Below are 12,130 nucleotides of genomic sequence, written 5' to 3' on the forward strand. Positions count from 1 at the left end.
TACTTTTAGAAGGAAGGATGCCTGAAGCACCAGCTGAGCAGCTCTACAAGCATTTTTCCTGCTGAACAGAATGTGCCATCCGAGTGCTGTGGGTAAGAAAGGATCCCTCAGCTTTGCTGGGGAAGATGAAGACAGAGCCTAAAACAAAAGGGCTTCCAAGGAGAGGTTTCCAAAGCGTGCCAAGGACAGCAATGCAGCACCATTCCAGGAGGATTTAGTTCTTCCTCACTGGCTGTGACAGTGCTACAAGCAAGTTACAGTAGTAGAGAAATTTCAGGATACTTTGTTCTTTTTTTTTCTTTTAAGCTGGAAAAAATAGTATTGTTAGGTGAGGGATATAAAGGAAGGAAATTTTAAAGAGGAGCAAACTGCTCTCTGCAGAGTTTCACCAGCTTCAATTCCAAATCCACTGGCAGACAGCACAGCAGCACTGCCAGATCAATCCTGTCTCCCCTCAGTGTCATCACCCAGGTTACTTCAGGACAAACCAGCAATGACCTTCCAGGAACTACGATCTGAACCAGTGCCCTTTCCTGGCACCATGCCCCATCCCCTATGGATTGCAGGACGGTGACACAATCACTTTGCTTCTCCCACCCACCACCTTGCTTCACCTCCAGGAGTGCTCTTTGCCCCGCTCAGCTCAGAGGGCGGCTCCACCTTCTCCCAGGGATGTGTGGGCAATACAAAAGAAGCTGCTGAAGGACAGAATAGATATGAGAGGAGACACGGATCACAAAAGGGAATTCAGAGTTTTATTTCCAAAAAAAAAAAAAAAAAAAACCACAAAAGCAACGTAGTCTTGAAACAAAAATCAAATTCAATTAGTTTTCCTCTGATTTGAATGGCTACAAAAATAGATTCTACCCAAATCCGTAAAGCCAGTTAACAGTACCATAACAAACAAACCCCAAAATTATTCATTCAGATACCACATACAGCAGTCACAGGAATCTAGCATATATTACTTAATGGTTTTTTTTCCTTAAAGTAAATTTCTAAACGTTTCCGTTAAAACTGAAATACCCATAAGATTTTTTAAAAAATGTACAAAAAATAATTGTTGGAGGTAACAGTGTGCGTTTATTAAAATCCTGCACCAAGGCAGTAAAACATTTATAATTTAAAACCCAGCCCAGTAGAAAAGAGAAATGTGCAAACATTTGAATGTTAGATGTACTCAGAGGCTTGTGGCGCGTCAGACCTGGCATCCACTGCTGTCCTAAAGCAAGGTGGGCTCCAGCAGGAGAAGTCTCCAAGAGGCACTGAAGGGGAGGCAGAAGCACAGCACAGGAGCTGCAGCTCCCCAGTCTGGCTGCTGGGAGCACTGGTGCCTTCTCCCCAGGGACGGTTTGCCCAGTCAGTAGTGTTTTGGCACTCGATCCGATGCCAGCAAGTCCTCCATGAGTTCTGGTCAATCTGCTGTGGGAGGGAAGAATGCAAAAGCCATTTGAAAAGGGAGGCATTGAAAGCTAATAAGAGCTAATGAGTTGATACACTCAGATCGCTGCTGGGAGCTCTGGCTACCTCACCAGCTCACTTTGTGATAAGAGTCAGGAGCCTTCAAAGGAATTTAGCCCTTCCTTTACCACTGGTGTAACAGTAAGGTGCTGAACAGCGCTCACACACCACTCAGCCAGCAGAGTCCCACCCTGAAAATTCAGGTCAGAGGCCCTCACAAAGCATTTAAATAAGCTGAAGCTTATAAAGAAATTTCATTCTACTTTCTGCTTCCTTCGGCTACTTCAAATATCTTCAGCCTCACCTACCTCCTCCATTACTTAGTCCATGTCCTAATGGACTTCTTGCCGAATTTCTTTCTGCATAGCTCCTGCAATGACACAAGAAGAGATTCCTTATTGCAATGCCGTCTCATCCCATCCACTCCCAGATGCCGACAGAAGACCAGGATGAGGGAGTGTCCAGAGAAGTGCACAGAGCAGAGCATGTCAGGCAGTCACTGATCCTTCCACACCAGCAGTTACCAATCCCACCAAGCTTCCTGCATCCGTTGCAGACAGTAGTCCTTTGCCTACACTTGGTAGCCCCTGACCATTCTAGGGAGATGAGATAAAGCCCCGCAGCCGTGGTGGTAGCTCAGCTCTATTGTACAGACAGAATGGGAGCAGAGACACTGAACACATCCAAGGGACAGTGTCAAGCCAGGATTAAAACTCCAGAGTCCCATCCCTGACCAACTAAGCCCGTGTGGCCTGCCCTTAGATCAGCATGGGTTGACACAAATAGAAACCTGTATGCGAATACTCAGAGTCCTGTTCCTTGGGGATGTGGGAATGTGATCTCTCCTGCTTTTCGGAGAGAAAGAGACAAAGCATTATTCATAAAAAAAACGTCAAGGGACAGCACGTGAAAGAGAACCTGCCACTCATTATTGCCCTTGGGTAGCTTGTGGGATGCACATGTGACCAGATTCCAGAAGAAGGATCTCTGCCATCAAGTGGGCATCCCCCTGCTGTCACCTCAAGCTGCCCTCCCCAGCCAGCCCCAGCCATCAAGGAGAGAAGTTGACTGATACTCACCCTCTGCCCCCCTCCAGAGTACTCTGGATCTCCTTCAGCACTTCTGGAAAGCAGAGGGTTAAAGCAGTGAGCTAAACCGGTGGGGATCTGCTTTCAGGCAGCTGCCTGACCACATTCCACCTCCCCAATGAACAGCCTCCACAACCTGCCTCCCCCACAGCTCAGAGGTCAGTCCTTAGATCATCACTGCCACTTCTACCAGGTTTTTACTGGGCAGGCTGGCACACAGGACCGAAGCAGTCATTTGCCAGAGGAAATGTTGCCAATCCCCGTGTACCAGAGCCCCAAAGGAACTGTCTGTTCCAGCTGTCATCTTACACAAGTCCTGCTGGAAATAAAGATCCTTCTCTTATCTCAGCAGGGAATGCACTCTGCAGAACAGCCCCTGCCTGAGGGCATGGCTATCTGTCCAACCCCTCATTTCTGGGGATTCAAGAAAACCCAGCATTTCTACCAGTAATTACAGATCCCTTGGAACTGGAATCCACTAATTTCCCAGCAGCTTTCTTCTTTTCCCACCCAGAAAGGCACCTTCCCTCTCAGCAGCAGACTTGATCTCACTCATCTCAACTCACTTTCGTCATTGAGTAAGGCATGTTCCATCAGCCTCCCAGACTTCCCTTCTAAAAAAGAGTAGGAAAAAAAAAAAAGCTTTTACCTAACAATATTTTCCCCTTTTCCTGAAATAAGTGCAGTTTCGGAGAAATGCACAATGGAACTGTATTTTTTCCCCACATTAAGTACTTTTTGACTTTACTGAATGCTTCACAACTAATCCTTAAAGTCTCTCACACACTGAACTGCTTTTTTCAGCAATACTAGTTTGGATAACAAGACATAAATAAGTTCAGACCTTTCCTCCAGCAAAAACTCTGTTCTATCCTTTAAGGGAATCTTTCACATGCAACTTCAGAGCTATCAAATAAAATACAACCCAGGCAGGTCACAGTGTTTCCCCCACATCACTCCTTATTTTTCCCTTTCTTAGGCAGAAAATAACAACTGTAGCAATAGGAAAGACATTTTGAAATTTACACACCATGCTACCCTCAGTACACTTGTTTTTTTCACTTACCATCTTCTCCACAGTCACCCGGACTCTTTCCTGGTCCCCTAAAAAAGGAGAGGAGGCAGAAAACAATTACTGACGCTGAGGAAGAGGGGTGTAGAGAATTCCTGTGTGTTCTTGGCAACTACAAGAGGCTCCAGTGCACATCATGTAAATAGTCTGGTGAGTGTAGGAAGGGCTTCACCACGTGCTGGTGATGCAGAAGTCTGCAGGTACCACAGAACACTTCAAAACTCTTGGAATAAAATCTCTGTGAGTGTCAGATCCACTGTTACTCGCTGATGTTCCAAGAGGAGAGGAGGAACATTGAATTTCCCTTCGCAGAGGAACAGCACAGCCTCAGCACTTGGGAACAAGAAAAGCAAGCCAGAGCTTGCTCTAAGTTTGTGACTCCAGCTTAGGGATATCAGTTCCAAAGCTTCCTGCTTTGTCCTACCAAATGTACTCCAGGAAGGAAAACCAGCAGGGGTAAGGTTACATTTCCTGATGCCAGTCCCTCTATGGATGTTCACTTCAAAGGGGTTTTCCTTTCCCCCCTACTCAGACACAGTCAGTGTGCAAGAGTGTTACAGACATTACCTGGATTTCCTTGCAGCATTCTCTGGGCCAGACTTGTTGTGCACGTGGTTGTTGCTTGTCACTTCTGGCGTGTCCACAATGCACCGGGGCTCCACCAACCATTTGGTGGAAAGGGAAAACCTCTCAAACTCCGACGGAGAAATCAGATAGAAACCTACAGGGGATTGGGAATTTATAAGGGCAATTCTCAGGAAACAGTTCCACAAACAAAGGTGATCCTAAAAAAAGAGCAGACCTAGGCATGATCTACATTTGGCACTAAGGGTTTGCTTCTCCATCTGTCTAAGCAAGGAGGGACCACTGAGGAAGATATTACCCTAGCTCCCCTCTGGTTAGCCTAGAGACTGTGCAATTTAATAATTCTGTTGTCACGTGCTGACACTTGGGAAAAACAGCACAGAAAGACACAAAAGAACTGGAAAGCAGCAATCCATCTTCAGCAGCCATAGGATGTTGCAATGTGAGTGCTGAGACGCAGGCATGTACAGGAGGCACAGTGGAGCCATTTCCCAGAGCATGCTGCTTAGAGAGCCATTCCCCCCACACCAGATAAGAGAAGGGTGGCCAGGTGGAATGTGCCCTTTTCTAAGGGGCACATCCAAGCTGGAAACCACTATTCACTCCTGTATTCATTAACAGAAATGGAATAAACTCACTCCTACTTTTTCTAACTCGTGTGTTGGTACCTGTCGGCAGCTGGTACTGCCCAGAAACACACAATGAACACATTTCTGAAATAGTCTCACACGTGTACACAGCCAACCAGAAACCACTAAGCCATTTCCCACTATCTCAAACACACAAGAGGAATGATCTGGGAGAAGCCCACCTCACCTTGGCCGTATTTGGTGAAGACACAGGATGCAATGCCACTCACATCCTCCTTGCGGATGCAGGGGTAGCGGATCTGCAGCTTGAGGAAGGGCAGGGAGATGATCTGGATGTCTCCCAGGTTGGTCAGCACTGCCAGGTCGTTCTCGCTGTAATCGTCAGTCTTGCAGCTGCCAAAGTTGGCAACCGTCACCTTCCGAACCCTGCAGCCCTCCAGGGCTGTCAGCTTGAGCTTCAGTTTGGAGCTGACCTTGGGCAACGTGAAGACCTGCCGCAGAAATGAGACAACTGACACCTCTTCCTGCACAAAGGCAGCAGCAGCTCCCCAGGACATCTGCTGCTCCCTCCCTGGATAATGTTTCCATTCACAGGGAATACACACAGGTGTAACCAGAGCCTGCTCATGGCATGAGAACGAATCAGCCACAGGCAGCGTGAGAATTTCTTTCTGTTCTGACATCAGTTTTACCCTCCAGGCTGTAACCACATTTCTCCCCTATTTTTTTAAAACTCTTCCCTATGTGGCTACAGATTAATAGAGAAAGAGAACAGGGTTTGAGTTAGTGTGCAAAACAAGAAACTTTTTAGCTACTTCACAAAAATACCTACAAATTCCTGCTTCTGCACTAATGACAGAAAAGCTCTTACCCAAAAGCAGAAGCAGCCTTGTGCAAAGAATATAATATAATATAGGTATAAAAATCTCTATATTCAGCATGTGCAGCACTATGCTGAACACCCCAGTTTGCCAGCACACACCTGATTTATGGACTGTACCAAACAGAAGTGCGATCCCAGGGCTGTTTTTCAGGTACAGGAGAACAAGCACTCCCGAAAGTTCTCTCTCCACTGAGCAGTGCCCAGTGCTTCAGCAGATTTTGTGCACAATTCTTAGGCACCTCTCTCCCTCAATAGGTGACACTCACCTTAAATTGCTCTTCAGATACCACTAGCAGCTGGTGGCTGCCTTGCATATCAGGACTCTTGGAAAGGTCATGTGCTACTTCTAGAGGTTCTGGGAGGGGAGTGCTGCGTCCATCCAACACAAGTATCCCCACAACAGGAGCCCTGTGCATCAGCTGAATCTCTTTGGCTAGACAGGCAAGATAAGGAGGAAAAACAAACGGAAAAAACAAACAGAGTCTAGTCAGAAACACTTAGAAACTCGTTCACATCCTCTCAGCACTGAGACCTATATACTGTGGTTATAGAAACGCTGCCTGAAAAGATTTGGTAGCTGAGGGGCATTAGGGCATTCTGACTGGACTGATCTGTGTTGAACAGAAACCACTGTCACATAAAGACAGCAGGCCCAGCTGTCAGAACAAGTGAGGGCTGATGGCAAACTTCAGTGACAGCTGACACAAATTAACATGTCTGAAGTGAGTAGGAAATGAGGCTGAGGCACATGAAGCAATGCTGAAGCTCCCGTTCAGCTGCTGCAGTGAGCATTGCCTAGCTCAGACACGGCACACTTGGCTCCAATCACTGATAAACAACACTAACTGAGCAACCCTGCTTTTCTGGCCATAACTCCTGTGAGTGATGGCTCAGACCCAGCAGAACCATGCTTTCACAAGGCACTTACCCTGCTCTGCCCTCACAGGTTCATCCATCCTCCTCTCAGCTGGAGGAACACGTAAACAGAAAGCATAGACTGTCCCTCCATTGGTGCCAGCCCACAGGGACGGGCAGTGCCGGGAGCCTGGAGTGACAAAAAAGCCCATGAGCAAGGCACCATCCATGACATAACAGCTTTCCTGGCTATACAAAACCTCCCTCTGTTTGCACCCTAAATATCTTTGCATTGGGGGAGACCTGCCAGGCAAACTGCAAGTTCTTAACATTCTTTTCCCAATACATGACCACCAGCAACCCTTAGAAAGGACACTGCATGTTAGCAAAGGCAGAAGTACCACCACAGGAACCACCACAATTGCTATGTCCAGTTCTCACATATTTTTATCACAGATGAGCAGAGTAAACTTGTGCATGCCATCAGTTTGGGTTCTGATGCACAACCAGCCACCACCGTCACCAAAATTAAAATGCTCTGCTGGAGACAGAGGTGAACTTCAGAGCAATGAGAGAAGGAAAAGTTTATACTAACAAGTCAGATGCCAATCCAGCACATTTGAAAATAAAGACTGGATTCAAAGATGAACTGCCACTTGCCCTGGATTAGCCAGTAGCCTAGAATGGCTAAATAACAATTCTACATGACAACATATGCTCTTGTTCTATAATGGTTTTTTCAGCACAGCACAAAGTAGGACACAGGAGGTGCCGAGTTTTCCTGGCAGTAAATCCTAATACACTCCTTGGCAGAAGAAATAAAAACCCATTTGGAAGAAAAGAGCGATGCTTTTCCTACTCACTGTCTCTCAGGAAGGTATCAGCAAAATACAAGGTTCGCACAAAGCCAGTGAAGGAGTCTTCTGCCGAGCGCGCTTCGATCTTGCGCTGGACCGGAGCCAGTTCCATCTCCTGCAACGCGTCCTGGTCAAACTTGGCATTTGCTTCTTGCACCTTCAGGTGAGGAGACACTGTCAGTCAGGGACAGACACAGCAGGGAGAGTGGCAGCAATAGAAAGGCACAGCAGAGTCACACCAGTGAACCTGTCCTCTGAGCTGATCTTCTCTAAAGACGTGCCTGTTTTGATCTAACAGAGCAGCATCAGAAACTGCCATTTTTCCCTCATACCAATAGCTATTGATTTGATAGCAGGGCCGAGACCATCTCCTGCTCTAGGCAGTCTCAGCAGGCTCCACTCCAAGCTGCAAACAGACATACCCCAAAAAGGTGAACCCCTCACCTCTGAGGCATTCCCACCACCTCCTCGCCGCTTCCTACTGGACACGCGGCTTCTTCTGATCCGCCGGAATGACTGACGGAGGGACTTCTTCAGGGATTTCACCCGAGACAGGGGACCTTCCAAGGCCAGCTGGTCACTGGGATGCAGTGTGCACCTGGAAGAGGGAGACAGTAGCCACATATTCACTTTCTGCTGGGTGGCAATCACTCCCAAGAGTCCAACAGGACACACACAAATGTTGGAACACACTCATATATTCTGGAAGATCTTAAAGAGAGGAGAAGAAAGAAGCATAGCTTCTTGCTATAATGACAGCTCTTGAGAAATCACTTATCACACCTTGCTTTGTTAGTAATTCCAGGTCATCATTAACATAAGGAATACCACAGACCCTCTGGAAAGATGACACTTACTTGACAAAGACCAGTCGCTTCTGCTGATGGTCAAAGAGCCCAAACCCATGACTGGTACCAAAGGCCACAAGCTTCCACTCTGAGTGCAGGGCCAAAGAGGTGACCACAGCTGGTGGCTGACACTGGACAAGGACAAATGGCTGAAAACCAGCTTCAAATCGAACAGGCCCATCTCGAGTTTTTAGCTTCTCGTGACCCTTCCATCGATAACCCTCTTGGTCCTGCAGGAGATCTGCTTCAGCATGGTCCACCATGTGTTCTGCATCCTCGTCATTCAGTTCCATCACCAGCACCTGAAAGGAAGAGAACACCCTTTGCTGCAGCTCTTGTTGCACAGGCAGATCTCCAAGCTGCAGCACCACTCAGGACAGATAAATAACAGCAGATAATGCCTAAAATACCACCTAGAGAAAGCAGAAAATCCCAGAATGGTTTAGGTTGGAAAGCACCTTAAAGATCACTTAGTTCTAACCCCTGTCATGCAGAGGGACAGCTCTTCTGGTCAGGGTTCCACCCATCCTGGCCTTAAATACTTTCAGGGATGGGGTATCCACAACTTCTCCAGGCAACCTGTTACAATGCCTCACCACCCTCACAGTAAAGAAGTTCTTCCTATCTAATACCTAATCTAATCCTACTTGCTTTCAGTTTGAAGCTACTCCCCCTTGTTCTGTCACTCTAGGACCTTGTAAATAGTCTGTATCCATCTTTCTTGTAGGCTCTTTTCAGGTACCAGAAAGCTGGAATTAGGTGACCCCAGGCTGAACAACCCCAATTCTCTCAGCCTCTCCTCACAGCAGAGCTGCTCCATCCCTCTAATCAACTTGGTGGCCTCCTCTGGACTCACTCCACCAGCTCCATGTCCTTCCTGTGCTGGATGCAGTGCTCCAGGCAGGGCCTCACCAGAGCAGGGTCCCATGAAGCATTTCCAGAAAACATCAATTTACCATGAGAGAAATGAGCACTTTGAATTTTAGCAGATCTTCAGATCACACTGAAACCTGCACTGAAAACTATGTTTATGTTGATTGTTCATATTCCAATACCTGTCCTGCTGTACCAGCTACAGCCAAGTATCCGCTGTATTTACACAGGTAGATCTTCTGAATCCCAAGTCTTGGATCATCACTGTAAGGATCGAAGGTACCAACCTAGACAAGAGAACACAGAGGGGCTGGTCTTTAACTGGGCCAGGAATCAGAACTCTGCAGGTTTTCAGGAAGTTTCTACGAGCAGCAGCTCTCTCACCTTGCGGAGTGGAGGCCATTCATCCTCCCCTAGGGTGTTCATGTTGTCATTGGGATCAGCATCCGTGAGGAACACTCTCACTGTGCTCAGCTTATAAAGGAGGTGCAAGCAGACACCAGAGGCATCCCAAAACCTCACTGTGCCATCCTCATGCCTGGGGGGGAGGATACAGGAGCACACATCAAATGGGAGAACAGCACACAGAGGGTAAAGCAGAGGGGAAAATACAGAACCCAAAAAACAAACCACAAAGAGAAAGATTTCTGGCTTCTTGTGTATTTTTTGTGGCTTTTGGTTTTGTTTTAGGTTGTTGGGTTTGTTTAATCCAGCTGTTTTTGGTGATCTGACACCGTTAAGCTAATTTAAGATTATGCCAAAAAGACATGGAAAAGGCAAAAATCTTAGCATATGGAAGGAAAAACTCATCCAGGCAAAAATACTGTTACTGCGATGGAAGGGAAAAAACAACATTAAAAAAAATAAAAATCAAGCTTTCATCTTAGTTCTCCAGGTGAAAATTTGCAAGTCTTCCAACACAAGGGCAGGAGCTTCTGACATGCTCCATCAAGAATGGAATCTGAGGAACAGACCAGTTAAACTCTCAAAAGTGCTTTGAAAAGAAAATGGTACATTTTTATGCAATGAGACAATCTCTTTCTAGCTACTTCCACCTCTTAGCTAGATCTGTTCATGCTGATCAAAGCAGACAGGAGTCCAAGCTAACCTCTATTTTAAGACTCAGAGTGTAAGGTAGAGGGAAAAATGCTTCAAAATGTGAAAGTTTAAGCTCCACTTTTACACTGCTGCTTTTGAACCAGGCTGGATTAGTGCCTGCACTCCTACACACTTTGGGAGTAGGGGGAACGGATAACACATCAAAACTAAAAATCAGCCACTTTACGGATTATCTGTGAACATCATGACCTCTTTGCTCAGAAGCAGCAAAATAAATTGACTTTACAAAGCCAGCAGCACTGCTTTGAGAAGCTGCACTGTAAAGCTGCAGTCTCTGCCCTAAAAGATGAGCAGACTTTGACTCCACAGGAAAACCTCAGTCAGTCGAAAAAGGGGGAAGTGGAACTGGAAAGGGTTCCCTGATGGTTCTCAGGTCTCTACCTACCCTGTTAACAGCAAGTCTCTCTGTGGAGGATCTGGAGCGATGTTGATGCCACCATCGATTGGCCACGGCTACAAAGACAGTAAGAGAAGTGTGTGACTGCCCAGGCAGTGACAGTGTGGAGAGAACATAAAGTCAGCAGGAGGGCACGAACTCCAGTGCAAGTGGCAGTGAAACAGTCCACGCTGTCAGCTTTTGTTTGGATTAGATGTTCCCACTCTGACACCGACTGCGCCTTTTAGAAGGCACTCTACACATTTCCCTGAGAAGCTTCGGGCTTTTACATGAGAACTTTGTTACCACCGACAGCTGGGAACACTCAGACTTTCCCTCTGGCTTGTCAAAGCTTAAAAAAATACCACATTTTAATTCTCCAGTGTAACTGTACCGGTGGTGCTTTGGAAAAAAGCCTCTCTTGACCCTGTTAAGAGGCAGGAGAGTGTCTGGTGGGGCTGAGCCCTCTGCAGATCATCAGCAACACAAACCACCCACACCCTGGGCAGTCGCACTGACCTAACCACGGAGGAACACGGGGACACCACCCAGGGGGGACACCCACCCACCATACCATACTGGAGTAGTGGATGTTCTGCTTGCTCCCAGCGCTGATAATCCGCTCCCAGAGCTTCAGTGGGATGTTGGAGACGTGGTGAGAGCAGGTGATGGCTGAGCAGTGCAGGGAGGCCAGGTATGGAGGGTGCACTGCTGGCCAGCCTGCACTTTTCAGGTCTATGACCACGAGCTCTTCTTCTGCCAGCACCACCAGGGCAGAGGGGTCATCGAACTCTGCAGAAACAACATTCATTGAGGCTGACAGAACTGACCGTCCAAGGTCAGTGCAAACAAGCTTCCTGTAAGGCTGCTTTGAAAACTGGAATCACACAGCTCCACATCAACAGTTTTTGTTGGAAAAAAATCTTAAATGCTTCCGTGTTAATTGGACCTGTTGAGTACGGACGGATCTGAAGACAGATTTACTGCAAATTCATGTTTCTTTACATCACTCCTGGGACTGGGACAGTGACTTTGATTAGATTCCACTGCAGAGTAAAAAATTTGTTAACAGCAATGACTAAATAACACAAAGTTCATACTCACTACTGTAACAGCCAGAATTCCAAAGATTTTACCTGCAGCTAATTAACAGCACTGGGTGGAAAGACACGCATACACCCCAGCAGTGACCCATTTAGTGCTGTGTTAGGACCACAGTCCATCCAGGCTAAGCTGCTTAAACATGATAATGCCTTGGGTTCTGCAGAATGTTTCTCTGCTTGAACTGACAAGTATTTACAATTCAGCTCTTTTACTTTTCATTTTCTCTTCTTCTCATATGTTGTGACACATCCTCTAGACTTTCTTTTTAAAGATGTGTACATCACCTAATAATTCTTATGTGTATTAGGAACGACTACAAAAGAAATATGTTAATGTAACTTGACTGGTGACATCTGACACAAACAAGAATTTTAATTCCAGTTACAATGGAAAATCTTGAGTAAAAACAATTTAGTCTA

At 46.6% G+C, this 12,130-nt stretch overlaps 1 protein-coding gene across 3 annotated transcripts in view; it reads right to left on the minus strand.

Annotated features, from left to right (window-relative positions):
* Positions 1-790: 790 nt before the first annotated feature.
* The window catches only part of LLGL2 (LLGL scribble cell polarity complex component 2), a 32,971-nt gene continuing 21,631 nt past the window's right edge, over positions 791-12,130 (minus strand). Inside the window, exons 11-27 of one of the 3 annotated variants that reach the window (XM_040081903.2) lie at positions 11,182-11,399; positions 10,617-10,684; positions 9,497-9,650; positions 9,295-9,399; positions 8,249-8,541; positions 7,836-7,989; positions 7,398-7,548; positions 6,608-6,724; positions 5,946-6,112; positions 5,023-5,287; positions 4,189-4,342; positions 3,616-3,653; positions 3,116-3,163; positions 2,541-2,583; positions 2,252-2,306; positions 1,770-1,831; positions 791-1,422 (exon numbers count right to left, since the gene is read on the minus strand). In XM_040081903.2, the coding sequence (XP_039937837.1) occupies positions 1,778-1,831; positions 2,252-2,306; positions 2,541-2,583; positions 3,116-3,163; positions 3,616-3,653; positions 4,189-4,342; positions 5,023-5,287; positions 5,946-6,112; positions 6,608-6,724; positions 7,398-7,548; positions 7,836-7,989; positions 8,249-8,541; positions 9,295-9,399; positions 9,497-9,650; positions 10,617-10,684; positions 11,182-11,399 (2,084 nt within the window). In that variant the 3' untranslated portion in view covers positions 791-1,422; positions 1,770-1,777. Of the gene's footprint in view, positions 1,423-1,769; positions 1,832-2,251; positions 2,310-2,540; positions 2,584-3,115; positions 3,164-3,615; positions 3,654-4,188; positions 4,343-5,022; positions 5,288-5,945; positions 6,113-6,607; positions 6,725-7,397; positions 7,549-7,835; positions 7,990-8,248; positions 8,542-9,294; positions 9,400-9,496; positions 9,651-10,616; positions 10,685-11,181; positions 11,400-12,130 lie in introns of all 3 variants that reach the window. The other 2 variants (XM_040081902.2, XM_040081904.2) reach the window with 2 other exon arrangements.

This window comes from Hirundo rustica, chromosome 18, assembly GCF_015227805.2.
Source record: "Hirundo rustica isolate bHirRus1 chromosome 18, bHirRus1.pri.v3, whole genome shotgun sequence".
NCBI classification, from domain to species: Eukaryota; Metazoa; Chordata; class Aves; order Passeriformes; family Hirundinidae; genus Hirundo; species Hirundo rustica.